Raw genomic sequence first — 23,248 nt, 5'->3', positions numbered from 1 at the left:
GTTGTAGTTTTTATGTGCATTTCCCTGCTGCGTACCTTTTCATGTATTTATTGACCATTTGGATATAATTTTCAGTTAAGTGTCTGTTTATATCTCTTTAAAAAAAAGTGAGTGGTCTGCCTTTGTTGTAACGATTTGTAGGAGTTTTTGGTATATTCTTAACATTAAGCTTTCATCAGTTATATATTGCAAATAGATTCTGCCACTCAATAGCTTGTATTTTCACTCTGATAATGGTATCATTGATGAACAGATGTTCTTGATTTTTTTCTTTTTAACATCTTTATTGGAGTATAATTGCTTTACAATGTTATGTTAGTTTCTGCTGTGTAACAAAATGATTCAGCTATATGCATACATATATCCCCATATCCTCTTCCTCTTGCATCTCCCGCCCACCCTCCCTATCACATCCCTCTAGGTGGTCACAAAGCACCGGGCTGATCAGCTATCTGTTTTACATTTGGTAGTGTCTATATGTCGATGCTACTCTCTCACTTCGTCCCAGCTTACCTTTCCCCCTCCCCGAGTCGTCAAGTCCATTCTCTACATCTGCGTCTTTATTCCTGTCCTGCTCCTAGGTTCATCAGAACCATTTTTTTTTAGATTCCATATATATGTGTTAGCATACGGTATTTGTTTTTCTCTTTCTGACTTACTTTACTCTGTATGACAGACTCTAGGTCCATTCAACTCACTACAAATAACTCAATTTCATTTCTTTTTATGGTTGAATAATATTCCATTGTATATATGTGCCACATCTTCTTTATCCATTCATCTGTTGCTGGACACTTAGGTTGCTTCCATGTCCTGGCTATTATAAAGAGTACTGCAATGAACATTGTAGAACATGACTCTTTTTTTTTTTTTTTTTTGCTGTACGCGGGCCTCTCACTGTTGTGGCCTCTCCTGTTGCGGAGCACAGGCTCTGGACGCGCAGGCTCAGCGGCCATGGCTCACAGGCCTAGCCGCTCTGCAGCATGTGGGATCTTCCCGGACCAGGGCATGAACCCGTGTCCCCTGCATCGGCAGGCGGACTCTCAACCACTGCGCCACCAGGGAAGCCCCCCCATGACTCTTTTTGAATTATGGTTTTCTCAGGGTATATGCCCAGTAGTGGGATTGCTGGGTCATATGGTAATTCTATTTTTAGTTTTTTAAGGAACCTCCATACTGTTCTCCATAGTGGCTCTATCAGTTTACATTCCCACCAATAGTGCAAGAGAGTTCCCTTTTCTCCACGCCCTCTCCAACATTTATTGTTTGCAGATTTTTTGATGATGGCCATTCTGACTGGTGTGAGGTGATACCTCATTGTAGTTTTGATTTGCATTTCTCTAATGATTAATGAAGTTGAGCATTCTTTCATGTGTTTGTTGGCAGTCTGTATATCTTCTTTGGAGAAATGTCTATTTAGGTCTTCTGCCCATTTTTGGATTGGGTTGTTTGTTTTATTGATACTGAGCTGCATGAGCTGCTTGTATATTTTGGAGGTTAATCCTTTGTCAGTTGCTTCCTTTGCAAATATTTTCTCCCATTCTGAAGGCTGTCTACATCTGTCTGTTCTTTTTTGGATAGAGATTTTGGGGCCTGTTTAAGAAATCTCTGTCTTATCCAAGATTATTGAAGACATTGAAAAGACTATACTTTCCTCCATTATTCTGCAGAGGTATCTTTTCATCAATTATATGCCCATTATTACATGGTCTATTTCTGGATTCCTTTTTATTTTCCATCATTTATTTATTCTTATGCTGATATACTGTCATTATTATTATAGGTTTATAATAAGTCTTTTATATCTAGTAAAGTTCTACTTTGTTCTGGGAATTTGTTCTTGGCTACTCTTACTAGCTTTTTGAATTTCCATGTAAATTTTAGAATTAGCTCACTAGTTTCCATAGAATCAAGGAAATAAACCAAACCTGTTGATCAATTTCAGGAACAGTGATATCTACAATATTAAGTCCTCGATCCATGAACATGACACCTTCTTCCATTGACTTAGGTCTTCTTTCATTTCTGTCAGTGTTTTATAGTTTTCAAAGTTCTTGCACTAGAGATATTGGCGGTAAATGGTATTGTTTTAAACTTTAATTGTCTATTTAATATTGTTATATGGAAATAAGGTTTTTTTCCTAAATTGCCTTGTATCCTGAGATCTTGCTAAATTCACTTATTAATTCTAATAGCTATCTAAAGATACTCTTAGATTTTCTACATATATGATCATCTTATGAATAACAGTTTCATTTCTTCCTTTTCCAATCTTATAGATTTTTTTCAGTTTTCTTACCTTATTGAGTTAGCAAGGACCTCTATAAATGGCCAACATGATGTTGAAAAGAAGTAACAATCAGATATTATTGTCTTGTTCCACATCTCAGACAGAAATCTTCCAATATCTTATCATTAAGTTTGATGTTTGCTCTAGGTTTTTATTCTATAGATACCCTTATCAGAATGAGGGAGTTTGTCTCTATTCCTAGTTGGCTAAGATTTTTGTTTTCATCTTGAAAAGATGTTGAATTATATCAGCAACATTTTATGGTATTTGTGGGGTTGATCATGTATAAATTTCAGTAAATTTCTTTCTTTTTTTAAATTTAAATTTAGTTATTTATTTATTTATTTTGGCTGTGTTGGGTCTTTGTTGCTGCACACGGGCTTTCTCTGGTTGCCGCAGGCGGGGGCTACTCTTCGTTGCTGTGCGTGGGCTTCTCATTGCAGTGGCTTCTCTTATTGCGGAGCATGGGCTCTAGGTGCGCAGGCTTCAGTAGTTGTGGTGCATGGGCTTAGTTGCTCCGCGGCATGTGGGATCTTCCCCGACCAGGGCTCGAACCCGTATCTCCTACGTTGGCAGGTGGATTCTTAACCACTGCACCACCAGGGAAGCCCAATTTCAGTAAATTTCAAATGTTAAGCCTGTTTTTCATTTCTGGAATAAACTCCCTGTGTCATGATGTATAATTCTCTTTGTATATTGGTAGATCTGATTCGCCAACATTTATTTTAGGTTTTTGAAAAAATTATTAACAAGAATCATTGACCTGTAATTTTCCCTTTTTGTATTGGATTGTGAAGTTTTGGTATCAAAATAATACTGGGCTCATAAAATGATTTTGGAATTTTTCCTATTCCCGAGGAGAATTCTTATAAGATAGACATTATTTCTTTCTTACATTTTTGGAAGAATTCACCAGAAAAGCACTCTGGGCCTGGAGGGTTTTTTTGGTTTGTTTTTTTTGTTTGTTTGTTTCATGGGAAGGATTTGATTCTAGGTTCTATTTCTGAATAGATCTAGGGCAATTTAGCTTCTCTGTTTCCTCTTGTGCTATTCCTTGGAATTTGTCTAACCTAAATTTTCAAATTTATTGACACAAAGTTGTTAATTGCTGAGAATATGAAATGATATCCTTTTTTACTCCTGATAAAAAGTTACTGTGCATTCCCTTTTTCTTCATCAGTTTTGCCCAGGGGATGTCAATTTATTAGTCTTTTCAAAGAACTAACTTTTGGCTCTTTGTTGAATGCTTATATCCTATTCTATTGCATTGATTTCTCTTCTCATTATTTCCTTATGCTTTTTTGTCATTCACTTTTTTTTAATACATTCTTTTTTTAATATTCTTTTCCATTATGGTTTATCACAGGATACTGAATATAGTTCCCTGTGCTATACATTAGGACCTTGTTGTTTATCCATTCTAAATGTAATAGTTTGCATCTGCTAATCCCAAATTCCTAGTCCATCCCTCCCCCACCCCCCTCCTGCCCCTGGCAACCACAAATCTGTTCTCTATGTCTATGAGTCTGTTTCTGTTTTGTAGATAGGTTCATTTATGCCATATTTTAGATTCCACAAATAAGTGATATCATATGGAATTTGTCTTTCTCTTTCTGACTTAGTATGATAATCTCTAGTTGTATCCATGTTGCTGCAAATGGCATTATTTCATTCTCTTTTTTTTTATGGCTGGTAGTATTCCATGGTATATATGTACCACATCTTCTTTATTCATTCATCTGTTGATGGACACTTAGGTGGCTTCCATGTCCTGGTTATTGTAAATAGTGCTGCAATGAACGTTGTGGTACGTGACTCTTTGAATTATGGTTCTCTCAGGGTATATGCCCAGTAGTGGGATTGCTGGATCATATGGTAGTTCTATTTTTACTTTTTAAGGAACCTCCATACTGTTTTCCATAGTGGCTGTACCAACTTACATTCCCACCAACAGTGTAGGATGGTTCCCTTTTCTCCACACCCTCTCCAGCATTTGTTATTTGTAGACTTTTTAGTGATGGCCATTCTGACTGGTGTGAGGTGGTATTTCATTGTGGTTTTGATTTGCATCTCTCTAATAATTAGTGGTGTTGAGCATCTTTTCATTTGCCTACCGGCCATCTGTGTCATTCACTTTTAAATATATCTTAATCTGTATTATGATTTCTTCTTTGATCCATGTATTATTTAAAAGTATTGATATACTAATTCATTTTCAAATATGTGGGAATTTTTTTTATTATTGTATTGAGTAGCTTAATTCTGCTGCACGTCAGAGAATGTATTCTATTCTGTGTGATTTCAGTCTTTTGAACTTTTTTGAAACTTGATTGAAGACCAAGCACGCAGGCATTGGTGAATGTTCCATATGTATTTTTGAATATAATATATTCTGTAGTTGTTGGGTGAAGTATTCTATACAGATCAATTAAGTCAAGAGTAGTAACAGTGTTATTCAGTCTTCTGTTACCTCACTGACTGCATGTTCTTTCCCTACAGTTTTCATTTAGAATTTACCTGTCCCTTTTAGTTTTGTTAGTTTTTGCTTTACATATTTTGAGGTTATGTTATTGAATACATGTAGATTTAGAATCATAGTATCTTACATTGGATTAATGCTTTTTCAGAAATACCCCTCTCTATTTGTAGTAATGCTTCCTTGCCTAAAGTCCTTATGTTAAGTAATTGCTGTGTAACAAATTACCTTAAAATATAGTGGCTTAAAACAACAAAATTTACTATGTCATAATTTCTGTGGGTCAGGAATCCAGGTTCTTGTCTCAGAGTCCCTTAGAGGCTGCAGTCAGTGTACTGGCAAAGACTGCTGTCGTCTCAAGGCTCAACTGAGGAAGAAACTGCTTCCATACTTACTCACCTCATTGTTGGCAGGATTCACTTCCTTGACATGTGGCCTCTCCATAGGGCAGCTCACAGCAAGGTAGTTTGCTTCATCAGAGCAAGCAAGCAATAAGATCCAGAGATTGAATGCCAGCAAAACAGACCTCACAGTCTTTTGTAACCTAGTCTCAGAAGTGCCGTCCCTTCATTTTTGCCATATTTTTTTCATCAGAAGCTAGTCATTAGGTCCAGCCTATACTCGAGGGGATTACACAAGGGCATGAATACTAGGAGGTGGGGATCACTGGGGTCCTCGTAGAAGTCAGCCTACCACAGTTGGCTACAGCTACTTTGTCTCATGGTAATTTAGCTACAGCTCTCTTTTGGTTAGTGATTACATGGTATATAGTTTCTTACCCTTTTACTTTGAACATTTCTGTACACATATATATCTTATTAACGTCATAGAATTGGACTTCCCCCTCTGGTTTGATAGTCCTTAGCTGTAGTATTTAGTGTGTTTTAATATTTATGTATTGTTACATTTAATATAAGTATATTTAAACTAACAACTTATTTGTATTTAAATCTACCAATTTACTATGTTTTCTGTATCATCTGTTTATGTTACTTTTCTAGCCTTCTTTTGGGTTAATTTTTTTTTTTTTTTCCTCACCTCTTTTAGCTTGTTTCGCATTCTTTTGCTTTTTTATTACTGGTTGTTCTAGAGATTGCATCTTATACCCTTAACTTATTTAAATTCAATACAAATTATTAATAATACTTTTTACCATTTTCCAAGATATGCAAGGACCTTAGAACACTTTAAATTCACTCATGCTCCCTTCCTGTCTTTATTGCTATTTTTGTCATATTTTAAAATTCTGTATGTGTGTGTTAGTGTTTTTGAACAGTCAATCCTTATTTAGGTTTATCCACATTTTATTCTTTTTGTTCTGCTTTTGTTCCTGTGTGTCTGCCTTCCATATGAGATCATCTTTCTTCTTCTTGAAGAACTCAATATTTCCTTGAGTGAGAACCAACTAGTGACGGATTTCCTTAGTTTTTGTTTGTCTGAAAATGTATTTATTTCATTTTCATTTTGAAGGCTATTTTTACAGGCTGTAGGATTGTAGATAAGCAAGGGAGGGAGGGGGTAAGCCATTTAAAAGGTGACATTCCACTGTCTTCTGGCTTCTGTCATTTCATTCAGCCTTATTATTGTTTATGTGAAGGAACTGTGCTTTCATTCCATTTGATTCTCTTTTATAGCTTCCAGTTAACCATATTTAAAGTCTATACATTGCTTTATCTTTTTACCATTTTCTGCTTTCTTAATCTGCCCTAATCTGGTTTCTTTCACTCCTTTATATTTATTCTTATTACCAAGTCAAATTATTATTTCTAAATTTTGTTTTGGATAATCATCCTCCTTCAATTTTCATAATACTTTTTTCTTTCCTGTTTTGTGCTTACTAGTTTATCTTTCTGAAAATTTGCTCCTTGCTTTTGCTGATACTCTTCACTTCAGAAAATTCGTACTTAATTCTCATGAGTATATCTGTTGGTTGTATGCTGGGAATTTTGCAGGCATCTAATAAAAGATTATCTTTAGTCTTCTTTATAAATTTCCAGAAGCCTAAGTTTCTACTTGTGAATGAATTACAGGGCTGACTTTGTCATTCCACAGGAGTCTTGGTATTGTATAGAAAAGAATGTTTTACATTAGCTGAACTGCCTCATGCTTGTTTTCTGCCTGTAGCTTAACTCAGATTTCATACATTAAGCTTCTGGCAGACTCTTTCATCTTGATGTCCCATTGTAACTTCTAATTTCAGTATGAAAATCGAGCTCATTATCTCATCAACTCTATCAATCTTACCATGTGCTCACACTTCATTTTTCTAGCAGTGGCACCTTCAGAGTCCCAGTCACCGAAGTTAGTGTCATTTTTTTATTCATGTGTCTCCACTGCCTCCATACCCAAAAGTTATCAGATTCCAAGACATCCTTTGATGTTTCTCAGATTGCAACTCCTTCTCCTTTCCTAACACCACCCCTCTGACCTCAACTCATGAATTCATCCTACCTCTTGAGTAGTTAGATTATATCATTTGGAATGATGTAAGAAACTAAGAACTTAAATCAGAAAATATTTAAAAATCTTATAGGTATAACTAGGTGTTAGAAGTATATTGTGTTATGCAAAATACTTCAGGTTTAACTGTTTGGTATAAATGTTCTCAACAGGCAATGAACACCAGGGAAAGTGGCAAAGCTTCATCCAGTTTAGGTCTTCAGGATTTTGATTTGCTCCGGGTAATAGGAAGAGGAAGTTATGCCAAAGTACTACTGGTGCGATTAAAAAAAACAGATCGTATTTATGCAATGAAAGTTGTGAAAAAGGAGCTTGTCAATGATGATGAGGTGAGCACTATGATGTTTTATTACCTCTAAACTGTTAAGTTGGCTTAAGTGTACTATTTCAGAAAAAAACCTCAATGTTTATGCTTATTATTTCAGCCTACTTTTCTAAATACATGCTTCAAACAGATTATTTAAGGTATATTTAAAGTTATCTGATGGGGACTTCCCTGGTGGCGCAGTGGTTAAGAATCCGCCTGCCAGTGCAGGGGACATGGGTTCGATCCCTGGTCTGAGAGGATCCCATATCCTGCGGAGCAACTAAGGCCATGCACCACAACTACTGAGCCTGCACTCTGGAGCCTGTGAGCCACAACTACGTACACATGTAACAGTTGTAAATAACCTCAAGAGCATAGATAACGGTTACATGGAATAAAATAATTAGTTTTGAGTATTTATCACATTTATTGTTAATATAACTAATTGTAAGTTTGTAGAAGTTAAGTGTTAATAATGGTTGTTTCAGAGAGGAAACATAGGAAGAACACTCTTTGACATAAATCACAGCAAGATCTTTTTTGACCCACCTCCTAGAGCAATGGAAATAAAAACAAAAATAAACAAATGGGACCTAATGAAACTTAAAAGCTTTTGCACAGCAAAGGAAACTACAAACAAGAAGAAAAGACAACCCTCAGAACGGGAGAAAAATATTTGCAAATGAATTAATGGACAAAGGATTAATCTCCAAAATATATATACAGCTCATGCAGCTCAATATTAAAAAAACAAGCAACTCAATCCAAAAATGGGCAGAAGACCTAAATAGACATTTCTCCAAAGAAGACATACAGATGGCCAAGAGGCACATGAAAAGCTGCTCAACATCACTAATTGTTAGACAAATGCAAATCAAAACTACAATAAAGTATGACCTCACACCAGTTAGAATGGGCATCATCAGAAAATCTACAAACAAATGCTGGAGAGGATGTGGAGAAAAGGGAACCCTCTTGCACTATTGGTGGGAATGTAAATTGATACAGCCACTATGGAGAACAGTACGGAGGGTCCTTAAAAAACTAAAAATAGAATTGCCACATGACCCAGCAATCCCACTCCTGGCCATATATCCGGACAAAACTGTAATTCATAAAGATGCATGCACCCCTATGTTCATAGCAGCACTATTCACAATAGCCAAGACATGGAAACAGCCTAAATGTCCACCAGCAAATGAATGGATAAGGAAGATGTGTTACATATATACAATGGACTGTTACTGAGCCACAACTACTGAACCCACACGCCACAACTCCTGAAGCCTGCACGCCTAGAGCCCGTGCTCTGCAACAAGAGAAGCCACAACAATGAGAAGCCCGTGCACCACAACGAAGAGTAGCCCCAGCTCACCACAACTCGAGAAAGGCTGCGTGCAGCAATGAAGACCTAACACAGCCAGATAAATAAATAAAGTTATCTGAGGATTATTAGATTTTTTAAAAATAAAAATCAAACCATATTATTATCAAGGGCAAGTACTTGAGCTTTGTAAAGTTTTCTAGAGTGTTGCATAATATCGAAAGATTTACTGGTAGTATTTTCTCTTTGTATATAAATTACTATTTCATGATTATCAATGCTTTTGATATTTAGCCTAGTTAGTTAATAATTGCATTTATGGTAATAGAATTACTAAGAACAAATTTATCATAGTTTTGATGATATCATTTCAGTTTGACATAGATTTCTTTTGTATTTTAAAATAGGATATTGACTGGGTACAGACAGAGAAGCATGTTTTTGAGCAGGCATCTAATCACCCATTTCTTGTTGGGCTGCATTCTTGCTTCCAGACAGAAAGCAGGTAAGATTGAAAGATAATGGAATGATACCTGGGTTTTACACATTTTGGTATATTACACAATAAGAACCCCTTTCTACAGTAATTCCTGAAGTGGAAGTCACATGGAGACAGACACAACAGTACTATGCTTGTAATTTCCTGCTACTCATACTCCAACCAGTGATATCAATTTGACACTGGATCAGCATTAGGAAATTACCTGCTTTAGGCAAAAAAAAAAAAAAAAAATAGCCAGGTCCTAATTATGGCAGTAGAAATCCAACCTTTTAAATATCACCAAGATTCTAGTTATAGGACTTAAATGTTCCTAGAGTTTAATTAAGGGGATAGATTCTAACTTCTTTTGCCTTAAGTGACAGTTGAAAATGACTTACACATTGCACATTCTAAAACTGGGGTGGGAGTGAGAGCTCTGGATTGCAAATGGTACTATTGGCTTGGCCACAAAGTTCATTCGGGCTTTTCGTTAAGATCTTATGGAAAAACCCAAACGAACTTTTTGGCCAACCCAATACTTTAGAATAGAAGTAGCAGGTTACAAATTATCTTTCTGATTTACTTTCTTGTATCTTCTGTGATTAAACAGCTTTCTACTCCAATCACCCTTCGTTTCCACCAAATTCCTGGAATTTTTGTTAAGGGTGAATCATGTAGAATGCTCTCTATGCTGTGACTGGTCTCTATAGTTTTAAAATGCAAAGTTACACCACCTTATTTTGGATCTTGGTTTCATGTGTTCTCTTCTGTTTTTTAGATTGTTCTTTGTCATAGAGTATGTTAATGGAGGAGATCTAATGTTCCATATGCAGCGACAAAGAAAACTTCCTGAAGAACATGCCAGGTAAGTTTTTTGTTTATTGTTTGCTTGTGTTGAAGTTTGGTGGGAGGAGCTATGGGACTTTTTATATGCCAGTGGTTGAAACAGTAGATAAATCATTTATTTTGATACGAGCTAATTCTTTATAAGTCATGTAAAGGCTAAGCTAACAGTTAAATTATATTATAATGTGATACATATTACATATATAATAATATAATTATAAGCAATTGAGAAGTATAAACAATGTTAAAGCGGAAACCTTTAGTCTACGAAACTCAATTATTTTCAAATATTTTCTCTATTCAGTATCAGCCACTAAGATAATTAATGAATTTATAAACACTTATTAATCTTATCAAGTTTGCAGTGATTGCTGACAGTTTTTCATTAGAAGATTATTATTCATATATACTTGAGGGTAATAAAACAATTCCTCTTAACCTATTATGTAATCGACTGTTCTTCCATAATTATAATTTCTGAATTGTTCTGGCTTTGGCTTCCCCCCCTCTGATCCCATACATGTTGATTAATAAGAGAAAAGAGTATTAAATATCATTTATTTGTTTAGTGCCCTTAATCTGATATTCTTATACAGGATTGTAAATTGTTGGAGGACTTAGGTGGGGAAGGATAAGAAGTTTAATCCATGAGTGCCATGTTTTATTTTGTTTTTTACTCATAATTAGCAGTAATTCTACCCTTTTGCACTTCACGAGAGTAATGCCAAAATGAAGCATGTGAGTTTGTATATGTATGTAACGAAGGTTAGAGATTCATTTTAAAAAATAACTTATTTAGTGGGAATCTCGCTATTCATTGATATTTCTTGTAAAAAAGAGATAATAGCTTTCAATTTTATAAGAAGATATAAAGTGTATTACTCTGTCTCAGGGCCAAACTGCTGTTGTTGTTGTTGTTTAATTTACTGTATGTTCATTATTTATGTAGGCTTTAGCAAATGGTCACCCTTCATGGCAAAGCCACAGATGATATTTTGAATTGTGAATATAGCCGGTATTTGTTCCTTGTTTGTTCAGCTGGACTTGGGGAGAATAGTCTTGTTTTTATTGTATTAAAGTGCCCGTTCTGGTTTTATATCATCTTTGCTTTTCTAGGAACCAGAGTATAGGATAAGAGCTCAAGTTCCCTATTCTTAGAATTAAGTAGCTGGAAGGTGTGTATTATGTACCTCCAGACATGATCATGATAACATTCACCAAAGCAGCCCAAAACCAGCTAGGGTGTTTCATTTTCATTATTCAGATCAAAAATTCTGCTTACCACCAAATTCTGCTTGCGTCCATTTGTAGGAGTGTGGACTTTCTGAAGTCCATCCGAGGGCCCAGATTAAGAATCCCTGCTTGAGACTTTCAAATTAAACCTTATGAAAAGTATGGGTTTAATTTAGATTGGGACTTTATAATTGTGTTTAGGGCTCAGCTATCTTAAAGTGGCGCTTCAATTTGTGTTTTGGTACTGTTCCTAAAAACATTGAGAGAAAAAAATCTTTTGACATGATTTTGATGTTCTGGTTTGCAGATGAGAGTAGGATTTAAATACCTTTCTGTAGGCACTTACCACAATTTAAAAATTTGAATCAAATGAGTAATTTTTCATTTTATTTTAGATTTTACTCCGCAGAAATCAGTCTAGCATTAAATTATCTTCATGAACGGGGGATAATTTATAGAGATTTGAAATTGGACAACGTGTTGCTGGACTCTGAAGGACACATTAAACTCACTGACTATGGCATGTGTAAGGTGAGGGGAAATTTCTAGTTATTCAGAAGATCTCAGCAGCTCAGGAAATTGTTTCAGTCAAATAACTTTATATTTAATGATGGGGAAATAAGTGCTACTTTGTGCTAGAATTCCAAAAAGTATCCTAAACAAAGACAAATGCACTGATTTCCTAGCCATTTACAAAATTCCATATTTTCTGTGAGCATTATATGTGCTATAAGAGTTAAGTTATTTTTATTTTCTGTAATTTTTTATCTTCAAAGTTGTGACACTATTGAAGAAAACTTGGAGGTAAAAACTGTCTACAAACCCACAACTGTAAAACTGCTTGCATATCACCTTCCAGTTTTTGCCGTTTAATTGTGACTCTTAATGATGCACTCAAGATTTTCCTCGGAAATCTAACATTTTTTATATATTTAAATTTAAATATCTGACATAAAATTCAATAAAGCAAAATAAGAATTTTAGTTACTCTCAGGACATGTCCTTTATTTCTTGGTGTTTTATTCTTTTCGTAACAATGTTTCATTTACGGGTCCAGCCTTTTTCCAGGAGATGTGTAGGGGGCTACTCTCCTTGTCAAAATAGCTGGGACCGAATTATCTTCACACAGTGAATTTGCCAACAAGCATGTGAATGTGTTATTTGCCTTTCCCCCTTCACCTGAGGGATGTGCCTCCAGAGCCTGGTTCTTTTTATTCAAAGAAATTTGGGCATCCTGTTTTGCCTGGAAGATATTATTAGAGAAAAATCACTTGATCTTTTTGTTACTCTTAATGAAAAATAATAATGGTTTGTTATATATTCCCATTCTTTCCAGAGATCCTCAGTCAAATTAATCACGATCTTTGATAAATCTGAGAGGTTTTATTCAGTAGTTCTTTAAGTTGGTTGTCTTGCTTACCTCCTTTTCTGCCTCCTTCTCCAGGAGCTATTTGGTGTTATTAGTAGGAAATAACACCAGGATTGGAACTTGTGTTCAGAGACTTAACCAACAGTACTTTGTTTCTTTTCCAACTAACATATTTACGCCCGATGTTAAACCTTATGGGAAATAAATCCGCTGGAAATTTGAATGTTTTTATCTTATGACTTAACATCAGTATTTAAACTTAACTAATGTCTGACCTTGGGCATATATTGGATAAATTTTTTTTCCTTATAATTATTCTTTGGTAAATCTAAATCATTCAAGTTTTTTTTCAGTTTCTCCAGGTTTAATTAATTTAATTTCTTCAGTTTCTCACTAGATACTTTTATATAAAGAATGCAGGGACTTCCCTGGTGGTCCAGCGGTTAAGACTCCACTCTCCCAGTGGAGGGCGTCCGGGTTTGATCCCTGGTCAGGGAACTAGATCCTGCATGCCACAACTAAAGATCACGTACTCGGCAATGAAGATCCTGCGTCGCCTAAATAAATAAATATTAAAAAAAAAAAAAAAGAGGGATTTCCCTGGCGTTCCAGTGGTTAAGACTTCGCCTTCCAATGCAGGGGGTGCAAGTCTGATCCCTGATCGGGGAGCTAAGATCCCACATGCCTTGTGGCCAAAATACCAAAACATAAAACAGAAGCAATATTGTAACAAATTCAATAAAGACTTTATAAAATGTATTTAAAAAGTTTAAAAAGAATGCAGAGAATAGTGATGACTGGAGGCATATGAAAACTGCAATTAACATCTTCAGAGTTATGTTTGGAATATTTTATGAACATTGATTCTTTTTAATTGACTGAAAAACCAGCTATTTTGTGAATTGATGTGCCTTTAACTATTTTTTATCAGCAGGGTGTGTTATAATAATATCTATGTTATGCTGTAAACAATTTAGCTGATGGGCCTATGTTCAGATATCCAGTCAAAAGGTGAATGATTTAGTATAATTCTTTTACAAGTTAACAGACTGCATCCCTTGCCTCTGAGTCTTACCTTGAAAGTGCGTGTCACTCACCATGAGACTGTATGTCAAGCCATTGCCCATAATACAAAACAACTTAAATCACATTCATATTTCTTTGTACAGGCATACTTCATTTTACTGTGCTTCACAGATATTGCGTTTTCTACAAGTTGATGTTTTTTGGCAACCCTGTGTTGTCAGATGATGGTTAGCATTTTTTTTAATATTTATTTATTTATTATTTATTTATTTTTGGCTGCACTGGGTCTTAGTTGCAGCACACAGAATCTTTTGCTGCAGCGTGCAGGCTTCTCTCTAGTTGTGGTGCATGGGCTCCAGAGCATGTGGGCTCAGTAGTTGCAGCGTGCAGACTTAGTTGCCCTGCCGCATGTGGGATCTTAGTTCCCCGACCAGGGATTGAACCCTCATTCCCTGCGTTGGAAGGCAGATTCTTAACCACTGGACCACCAGGGGAAGTTCTTGTTAGCATTTTTTAGCAATAAAGCTTTTTTTAAAATTTTTATTGAAATATAGTTGATTTACAATGTTGTGTTTAAAGTATTTTTTATTTAAGGTATTCACTTTGTTTTTTAGACATAATGCTTTTGCACACTTAATAGATTACAGTGTAGTGTAAACATAATTTTTATATGCACTGGGAAACCAAAAATATTCATGTGACTCAATTTATTGTGATGTCATAAATGGGGGTCTGAAAGCAAACTGCAGTATCTCCATGTATGCCTGTATACAAAAATAACATATATATCCCTGTTAGAGATCTTTAAAAATCCTTGGAGTCACAACATATATTACTAAATATTTCTTCTAGATGTTTGTGTTAGTGTTATATATAATAGTGTAAAATTTGAAGACAGATACATACATCACGCCCAGAATATCTCTGTAGGAACACATAAGAACCTCATGACAGTGGCTGTCCCTAGGGAGCTGGAACTGGATGCGTCAGGGACAAGAATGGGAGGAAGGCTTGATTCTTAGTGTATATCTTCCCCCCCAACCTTTTTGTTTGGAATTTTGTACCATGTAATTTAACAATAGGGAAATGGTTAGATTCTAGGTACATATGTTGAGTTGGATTTGTAGTTATTAGTAATACGAAGTCTGTAATTACATGGGAAATTACATAGCTATAAAGTAAAAAAAGCAGACGCTTAATTGTATATTTAGTATAATTCAGCTTGTATTTAGACTATCTTTTTATTATTTTTAGTTTTAATTGAGGTATGGTTGATTTATAGTATTATGTAAGTTTCAGATGTACAACATAGTGATTTACGGTTTTTAAAGATTGTAGTCCATTTATAGTTACTATAAAATTGGACTATATTCCCTGTGCTGTACAATATACCCTTGTAGCTTATTTATTTTATACATAGTAGTTTGTGCCTCTTAATCTCCTATCTCTATTTTGTCCCTTCCTTCTCCCTCTCCCTCTCCCCACTGGTAGCCACTAGTTTATTCTCTGTATCTGTGAGTCTGTTTTTGTTGTTGTTACCATATTCATTTGTTTGTCTTATTTTTTAAATTCCACGTATAAGTGATAGCATACAGTATTTGTCTTTCTCTGTCTGACTTATTTCAATAGCATAATAACCCTCCAAGTCTATCTATGTTGTTGTTAATGGCAAAATCTCATTCGTTTTTGTGGCTGAGTAGTATTCCAGTAGTATTTTGTCAGTGGTTTCCTTTGCTGTGCAAAAACTTTTAAGTTTAATTAGGTCCCATTTGTTTATTTTTGCTTTTGTTTCCTTTGCCTTAGAAGATAGATCAAAAATATGTATATATTGGTACAATATATGTCAAAGAGTATTCTGCCTATGTTTTCTTTTAGGAGTTTTGTGGTTTCTGGTCTTATATTTAGGTCTTCAATCCATTTTGAGTTTATTTTTGTATATGGTGTGCGAAAATATTCTAATTTCATTCTTTTACATGTAGATGTCCTGTTTTTCCAGCACCACTAATTGAAGAGACTGTCTTTTCTCCATTGTATACTTTGGTTTCCTTTTTCATAGACTAATTAACCACAAGTGAATGGGCTTATTTATGGACTCTCTCTTTCTGTTCCATTGATCTATGTGTCTGTTTTTGTGCCAGTAGCACACTGTTTTCATTACTGTAACTTTGTAGTATAGTCTGAAGTCAGGGAGCTTGATTCCTCCAACTCTTTTCTTTCTCAAGATTGTTTTGGCTATTTCTCATTTAATTGCCTGTGGCGCAAGAATGGTCTGAATGATACTAGTCCTTTGAAATTTATTGAGGTTTCTTTTATGCCTTAGTATTTGGTCAGTATCCCAAATGTACTTTAAAAAGGGTATGTAATCTCTGTTTTGCATTCAAGGAGTCTCTCCCTCCTTTTCCGTTTCTCCACACATACACGTAGATAGATATATTCTATATGTATATAAACTATACATATTTTAAACTCTAGCGTTTGTCCAAATCTTTCTCTGCTTACTAATTTTTTTGTTGGTATGACCTACCATTTTTTGATATAAATGTGTTAAAATTACCTGTCATGATTGGGGATTGTACTATCAGTCCAGGCTGCTATAACAAGGTACTACAGATTAGGTGGCTTAAGCAACAAACACTTATTTCTCATGGTTCTGGAGACTGGGAAGTCCAAGATGAAGGTGCTGGCAGATTTGGTGTCTGAAGGCACCCCTCCTGGTTTGCAGAAGAGTAAAGGCATTCTTCATGGTTTGCAGATGGCTGTCTTCCCGTTGTATCCTCAAATGGTGGGGAGAGAGAAAGGGGCTAGCTCTCTTTCTCTTCTTATAAGGACATGAATCCCATCATGGGGCTCAAACCTTATGATCTAATTACCTCCCCAAAGCCCCCCCCCCCACAATGCTATCACATTAGGGCTTCAGCGTAAGAATATTAGGGGCACGTAAACATTCAGGCAATAGCAGGGATTGTGAAGTCCTCTTAATAATTTTGTCCATTTTTACTAGTTGTATTTTGAGGCTGTGTTGTTAGCTGCATACAAGTTTTAACTTCTTGGTGATTGTTCCATTTGCTATTGTGTAGTTTCTCTATTTATACATATTAGTGTGTTTTACCTTAATTTCCTCCATCCTGTAGCTATTAAAATACAAAACCAAAAAACGTGTGCCTTAGGAGAAATGACCAGAAGGGAGACATCATAATGCCAGCAGTGGTTGTGTTAGGAGGTGGGATTTAAAGAGCTTCTTTTCTTCATAAAATATGTTTCCTTTTACTCATGTAATTTAAGTTTTTCTATTATAATTTTACTTGAGTATAAATTATTTTAAGTGCAGTTTTTATCTTAATTGAACTGTTTACCTACATCTAATGAGGACAGGTTTTTTTTAAGGTATTTAGTAGCAACCCATGATTTTAATAGTAAAGGCAACTGTGCTAGTGATATTTTATTTAAGCTCAATATATTACCTATAGATGCTGACCTTATATGATAGATGAAATAAAAGAGGTGAATTTAAAACAGATTTTGCATCTTATTATTTTTTTTCTTTTTTTTTAATAAAAGGAAGGATTACGGCCAGGAGATACAACCAGCACTTTCTGTGGTACTCCTAATTACATTGCTCCTGAAATTTTACGAGGAGAAGATTATGGTAATAAATTGGTGGTATTTTGGCTATGTGCTAGAAGGGTGGTTAAATATGGTACCAATTGCATTATAGTACACTATAGTATTTCAATACTGAGCTTATTAACATAAACTTCCTTGATCTTCTTAAAACCTACATAAAACCCCCAAATTCTGAAATCAGAGATGGTGGGACCTTGGCAGTATTTGGGGGTGCAAATTTGAATAATATTTTATTAGTAGCAAGCACTTAAGAGTACTAGGCACTATTCTAAGCAGTTTGCATATGTTAACTGTTAATCCTCTTAATAATCCTATGAGGTAAGCACTGTTAATTCACATTTTGCAAACAAGGAAACTGATGTACAGAAAGGTTAAATAACTTGCCCAAGGTCATGTAGCTGGAAAGTGGCAGAGTTGGGATTTAATCAGCCATGTGACTCCAGAGTCATAAACCTCTGGAAGATGGTTCAGATTTCCTAGGGTATTTCCCCCAGGAATCTGAAAGATGGAGGAAAGATTGCCTGCTTGCCAGGAACCAGAAGATATGTTTATCTCAAGAAAACATTTGACCCTTTGGGTTCTGGCCCTTTGATTCCAGCAGCTGTAAAGGAGGATGGGTATTTCTGATAGCTGCTCATAATCCAGTTCCAAAGTCCTTCAAGGATCTTTAGTCAGCTAGCAGAAGATCACGTTTCAGATCAAGGAAGGTTATTCTCAAATACAATTTCATTATATCCTCAAAACAAAATATTAGATACAGGCTATGAGTCTGAAATTACAGACATATTTGGGAAGCGAAACTTATGTTCCATTTTCCATATTTTATTTTTAAAGTTATCTTTTAGGTACCTCCCCTTTTTGTTAAGTGAAATATTCCTATAATCCTCCATGCCTACCATGATAGTTGTAATGCATTTCGAGTTTACTTTTTCATTATGTTTATTTTTTTTATTATGTAATAAAATGAATCTCAAATTCCTGACTTTTTAGAATGCAGAATGGATAATTTGTTGCTTTAAAATTTCTTTTTGAAGGTTTCAGCGTCGACTGGTGGGCTCTTGGAGTACTAATGTTTGAGATGATGGCAGGAAGGTCTCCATTTGATATTGTTGGGAGCTCTGATAACCCTGATCAAAACACAGAGGATTATCTTTTTCAAGGTAATTTGCAGTGTTTTACAGAGATTCACTGTGAATAATCTATTCTAGAGCATGAATGAGGATGGCTCTAGTTATTACTTTGAGTAAGAAAGAGGAGAATAATCTGGACAATATAGTCCTTAACACGTGAGGCTTTGAGTTTGTTTTTGTTGTTGTTGTTGTTTTGATCTATCCTTCCTACCTCTTAGTCTGTTCACATTTGCCAGTTACCTTCTCATACTCAAAATCATAACAAAGAGGTTCCTTCAGATTGTACATCACAGAGATTGGAGGAAAGAATTGTGTAGCTGGAGAGGACAGTCTTTTCACCTGGACCACAAGGCTGAATGCATAAGTCCAACAGAAATATGGGGAAAAAGTAAAGTACCAAGAAGACAAGAAGGATCAAAAGGTGAAGAAAAAAGCCCCACAATTGGAAATACAAAGAATTGAACAGAACGGAAACAAGCAGACAAGCACAAGGACCCCTCCCCAACCAACACACAGTCCAAAGAAATGCGAAGACTGCCATAAAATTCTACATTTCATAATTAAGGCCGTCACAGGAAATGAATGGATATTTCATGTCATAGGAAATCCAGCTGACTGTGGAATATATGGAAAGACGTTCAACCTCACTGCTAATTAGGGGTGTGCACATGAAAATATTAATGAGCTACCATTTTCTACCTACACATTTGGCAAAAACTTGAAAGTCTGATAATACTAGTGCTGGTGAGGATATGGAGCAACTGGAACTCTGGTGTGAAATGAAAATGGAGTGAAAATGGACGGAACAGCTTTGGAGAATAATTTGGCAACGTCTAATAAAATCGAATTTAGTAATATGTGCCACACATTTTACAGATACTAACTCATTTAAACCTCATAACACCCCAATGAATCAGGTATTATTTTTATTCCAATTTTACAGAAGAGGAAACTAAGGTAAGGTAGTCAAAGAATAAAACATATGCATATAATGATAAAAACTGTTCAGAGTAGATAGAGGCTGTCTCTGAGAAGGAAGGAGAGGAATGGGACTGGGAAAGTACACAGGACGCTTAGGTAGTGTATGTAATGTTTTTGTTTTTTTCTGCTAGAATGCCTTAAATACCTCATAATAAAAATATAAAGATTAAAGCCCTGTAAAAGTTAAATATAACGCCGTAAATTTTATCTTTCTAGTTATTTTGGAAAAACAAATTCGCATACCACGTTCTTTGTCTGTAAAAGCTGCAAGTGTCCTGAAGAGCTTCCTCAACAAGGTATAAATTGTGTATAAAATCTTTAGTGATTTATCTCTATACAAATGAAGCTGGTAAGGAGAGGTTCAGGCAACGTAAAATTCCAAAACATCAGAGTATGTAATTTTTCAGTTAGATCTGGAACTTGTCTCTTCAGCAAAGAGTAGGTTGACAGAATTAGATCCTGAGGTGAGGTGTTCTTTCCATTTTGCCAATATAATTTACCCCCAGCTTTATATTACATATGGTGTTTTTAATGTAAATGAAAAATACCATGTACTCAGGGAAAAAGTGCATCTCTGGGGATAGCCTCAATTGTACTTTCAGCTCTGTTTTTCAGTTTTCTTTAGATTATTATTCATAGAATGTCTTAACTTATTGAGCACTTAGTGCAGTAGTGTTCCCTGTAGATTCTCATATCACAGCCCTATAATTAGATAATATTCAGAAGAAATGAAATGCTATCATTGGCGCTTTAAAAAATCTGAACATCTGAAAATTCTGTTGTTTGTTGCAGTTGGTAGGCTAGAAGAGTTTTAGGATCTATCTAAGATTACGATTCTGAACTATCTTTACTCATAACACTTCTAACACCAAATGTGTAGGTTTTTTCCACACCAACCAATTTTCCAATTCTTACGTTAAAATCTTATTTTAAATAAATGGTAGGTAGAAAGTAGGCTGATATGCATTTATTTATTTATTTATTTAAAGAGCCCTCTCTCTACCACCAATCTACTTCTTCTTTTTTTTTATATATAAATTTTTAAATTTTTGGCCGTGTTGGGTCTTCATTGTTGCATGGGCTTTTCCCTGGTTGCAGCGAATGGGGGCTACTCTTTGTTGCAGTGCGTGGGCTTCTCATTGCGGTGGCTTCTCTTGTTGCAGAGCACGGGCTCTAGGAGCACGGGCCTCAGTAGTTGTGGCTTGCGGGCTCAGTAGTTGTGGAGCAAGGGCTTAGTTGCTCCATGGCATGTGGAATCTTCCCGGACCAGGGCTCAAACCCGTGTCCCCTGCATCGGCAGGCGGATTCTTAACCACTGCGCCACCAGGGAAGCCCTGCATTTATTTTCTAAGATAAATAGATAAGATAATGATAAATTTTAATAAAATAAGAAATTCAAGCTTGTTTTAAATGAGTATTTTATGTGAGGAAAGATTTAAACTGGAAACCTAAGCTTTAACACAGTGAAAAGTGAAGGTGAGAAGTGTCAATATGGAAAACAAAATGCCTTTTACTGCAAAGAAAAATGGGAACATGTTCTCATTCATGATAATTTTATAAGTTGCAGGCCGCTTCTCAGTCCATTGATTCAAATAATGGTTGTATTGTTGCGCTATACACAGATTATGGTTGTTGTAATTGGGCATAGGGCTTTTAAATTGAGCTAAAAAACAAACTTGTAAAGTTTGGGGGTTTGCATATTTTGACTATCGCTCTAACCCATATGAAAGAAAGAGTTGGATGCTGCCCAGTTGATTCTGCTGTTCTTTTTCCTCCCATTTTTCTTTAGCAGGGTGTGGCGACATCTCTCCACTTGAATTACAAGGATAGCTGGAGAGAGAGCCATGAAGAAATCTTACTTGTCACAAGCTTCAGATACTCATTTGAGTGTCTAGTGTTGCACTTTCTAGAAAAGAAAGGTAGACCATTCTGAGTTCAGACATAAAGGTATCATATAATAGACACAAAACACAGGTCACAAAGATGATTTATTCTAAAGCAGGATATTCACCCAGTTCTTGAAACATTTCTTTCCACCATAGGACCCAAAGGAACGATTGGGTTGTCATCCTCAAACAGGATTTGCTGATATTCAGGGACACCCATTCTTCCGAAATGTTGATTGGGATATGGTATGTAAATTGGACTGTTTAATATATTAGGTTTCATTATTTTCTTGGGCCAAAATTTATTAACTTAAAAGAATATTGAAAAACTAGTATATCACAGCTTAAATAATTTAAAACCACTGTCTTCAGTGCTTTTAAAAAAGCTTTTGAAACAGTAAAAGCTTAGAACATTAATTTAATGGAGCAGGTTGTAATATTATTGAGGCCTGCATCAATGTTCAGATTTGTAAATTATTTCCATCATTGTGAATATTGTAGAACAATGCCTAGGGACTCATTTTAATAAGACTGGGAAATATCTGAGGACAGAGGAGAAATGTAGAGGTGGAATATTTCTAAGAATGCAGGCTTGAGCTGTCATCCACTATGTCTTTTCTAGATGGAGCAAAAGCAGGTGGTACCTCCCTTTAAACCAAATATTTCTGGGGAATTTGGTTTGGACAACTTTGATTCTCAGTTTACTAATGAACCTGTCCAGCTCACTCCAGATGATGAGTAAGTAGTTCTGTAGACTGAAAATATTTTTAAAGTTCTTTGGAAGTCCCATTTTTAACGGCTTCACAGTGTTTCATCATCAGATTATGCTGTATTTTATCTAATCATTCAGTTATGGGATGTTTGAATTACACAATTATAAAAACAGTAATTGTCATTTTCTTCTTTGCTTTACGTGTATTATCTCTAATTCTCACAACAACCTTGTAAACCTAGTTGTCATCATCTTCGTTTTACAGATGAGGAAACCAAGGCTCAGAGAGGTTAAGCAAAGTTATGCAGCTATGAGGTGGCAGAGCCAGGATTCAAACCCAAGTCTGACTAAGGCCTGTGCTCTTTCCACTCCAGTGCACTGTTTCGCATTTTGATGATGACCATCTTTGAGTTCATGAGTATTACCTTAAGATAGATTCCTAGACGGGGCATTAGGTCAAAGGGTGCAAAATTTTTAAAGCTCTTGATATGTATTGCCAAGTTACTTTTTTTAAAAGATTACATCAACATATCAAGTCCAGGCAGCAGTGATCTGACATGCTTTTTGTGTTTATGTTGTATCTTTTAAAGTTTAGAATAACTTGGGGATATTTGATCCTTCACCTGTCATTACAAATTCATTCTCTCATCTCATAAAGCCCTTTCTGCTTGGCAGTCACTTTACTTTTACATCTTGTTAGTTCTTATCACGTTCCTCACCGCAGCTGTTCTAAACTACCTCTACATTTTAGAAGCCCTCAGTCCTACCCCTGCCTTCATCACTCTTAACTGCGTTAACCTTGCCTTGAGTTGACTGCCAGGATTGAGACCTCTCTGCTGTGAGCTTGCTCCCTTTCCAGCTGTCACCAGACCACCTTGCATCTCAGAATTGCTCTCTAACTCTTCCCAAGCTTTTGCTTCTTCCCGGTTCTTGGAAGGCAAGGGGTACTCTCCCCTTTTCCTCCAGGGTTCCTTTTTGTCAGGTATCTCCACTACTCTACCTTCCTTAACGTCTCTTTTCCAGCTTCTTTCCCTGTACTTATAAACATGTTCAAATATCCTAATTTTTTCCACTTCTTTGAACCACCACATTTTTTTCTCATT

The 23,248-nt window shown here is 35.7% G+C and overlaps 1 protein-coding gene across 2 annotated transcripts in view; it reads left to right on the top strand.

Annotated features, from left to right (window-relative positions):
- Positions 1–23,248, top strand: part of PRKCI (protein kinase C iota) — a 79,754-nt gene that overhangs the window by 50,591 nt on the left and 5,915 nt on the right. For both annotated transcript variants that reach the window (XM_030863828.3, XM_060298425.1), the window contains 9 exons: positions 7,379–7,555; positions 9,265–9,362; positions 10,117–10,203; positions 11,813–11,948; positions 17,371–17,458; positions 18,471–18,596; positions 19,764–19,843; positions 21,590–21,679; positions 22,056–22,171. In XM_030863828.3, coding sequence (XP_030719688.2) covers positions 7,379–7,555; positions 9,265–9,362; positions 10,117–10,203; positions 11,813–11,948; positions 17,371–17,458; positions 18,471–18,596; positions 19,764–19,843; positions 21,590–21,679; positions 22,056–22,171 — 998 coding nt within the window. The remainder of the gene's footprint in view (positions 1–7,378; positions 7,556–9,264; positions 9,363–10,116; positions 10,204–11,812; positions 11,949–17,370; positions 17,459–18,470; positions 18,597–19,763; positions 19,844–21,589; positions 21,680–22,055; positions 22,172–23,248) is intronic.

The sequence above is a fragment of the Globicephala melas genome, chromosome 4, assembly GCF_963455315.2.
Source record: "Globicephala melas chromosome 4, mGloMel1.2, whole genome shotgun sequence".
Classification (NCBI taxonomy): Eukaryota; Metazoa; Chordata; class Mammalia; order Artiodactyla; family Delphinidae; genus Globicephala; species Globicephala melas.
This window is presented reverse-complemented; position numbering and strand designations above follow the sequence as displayed.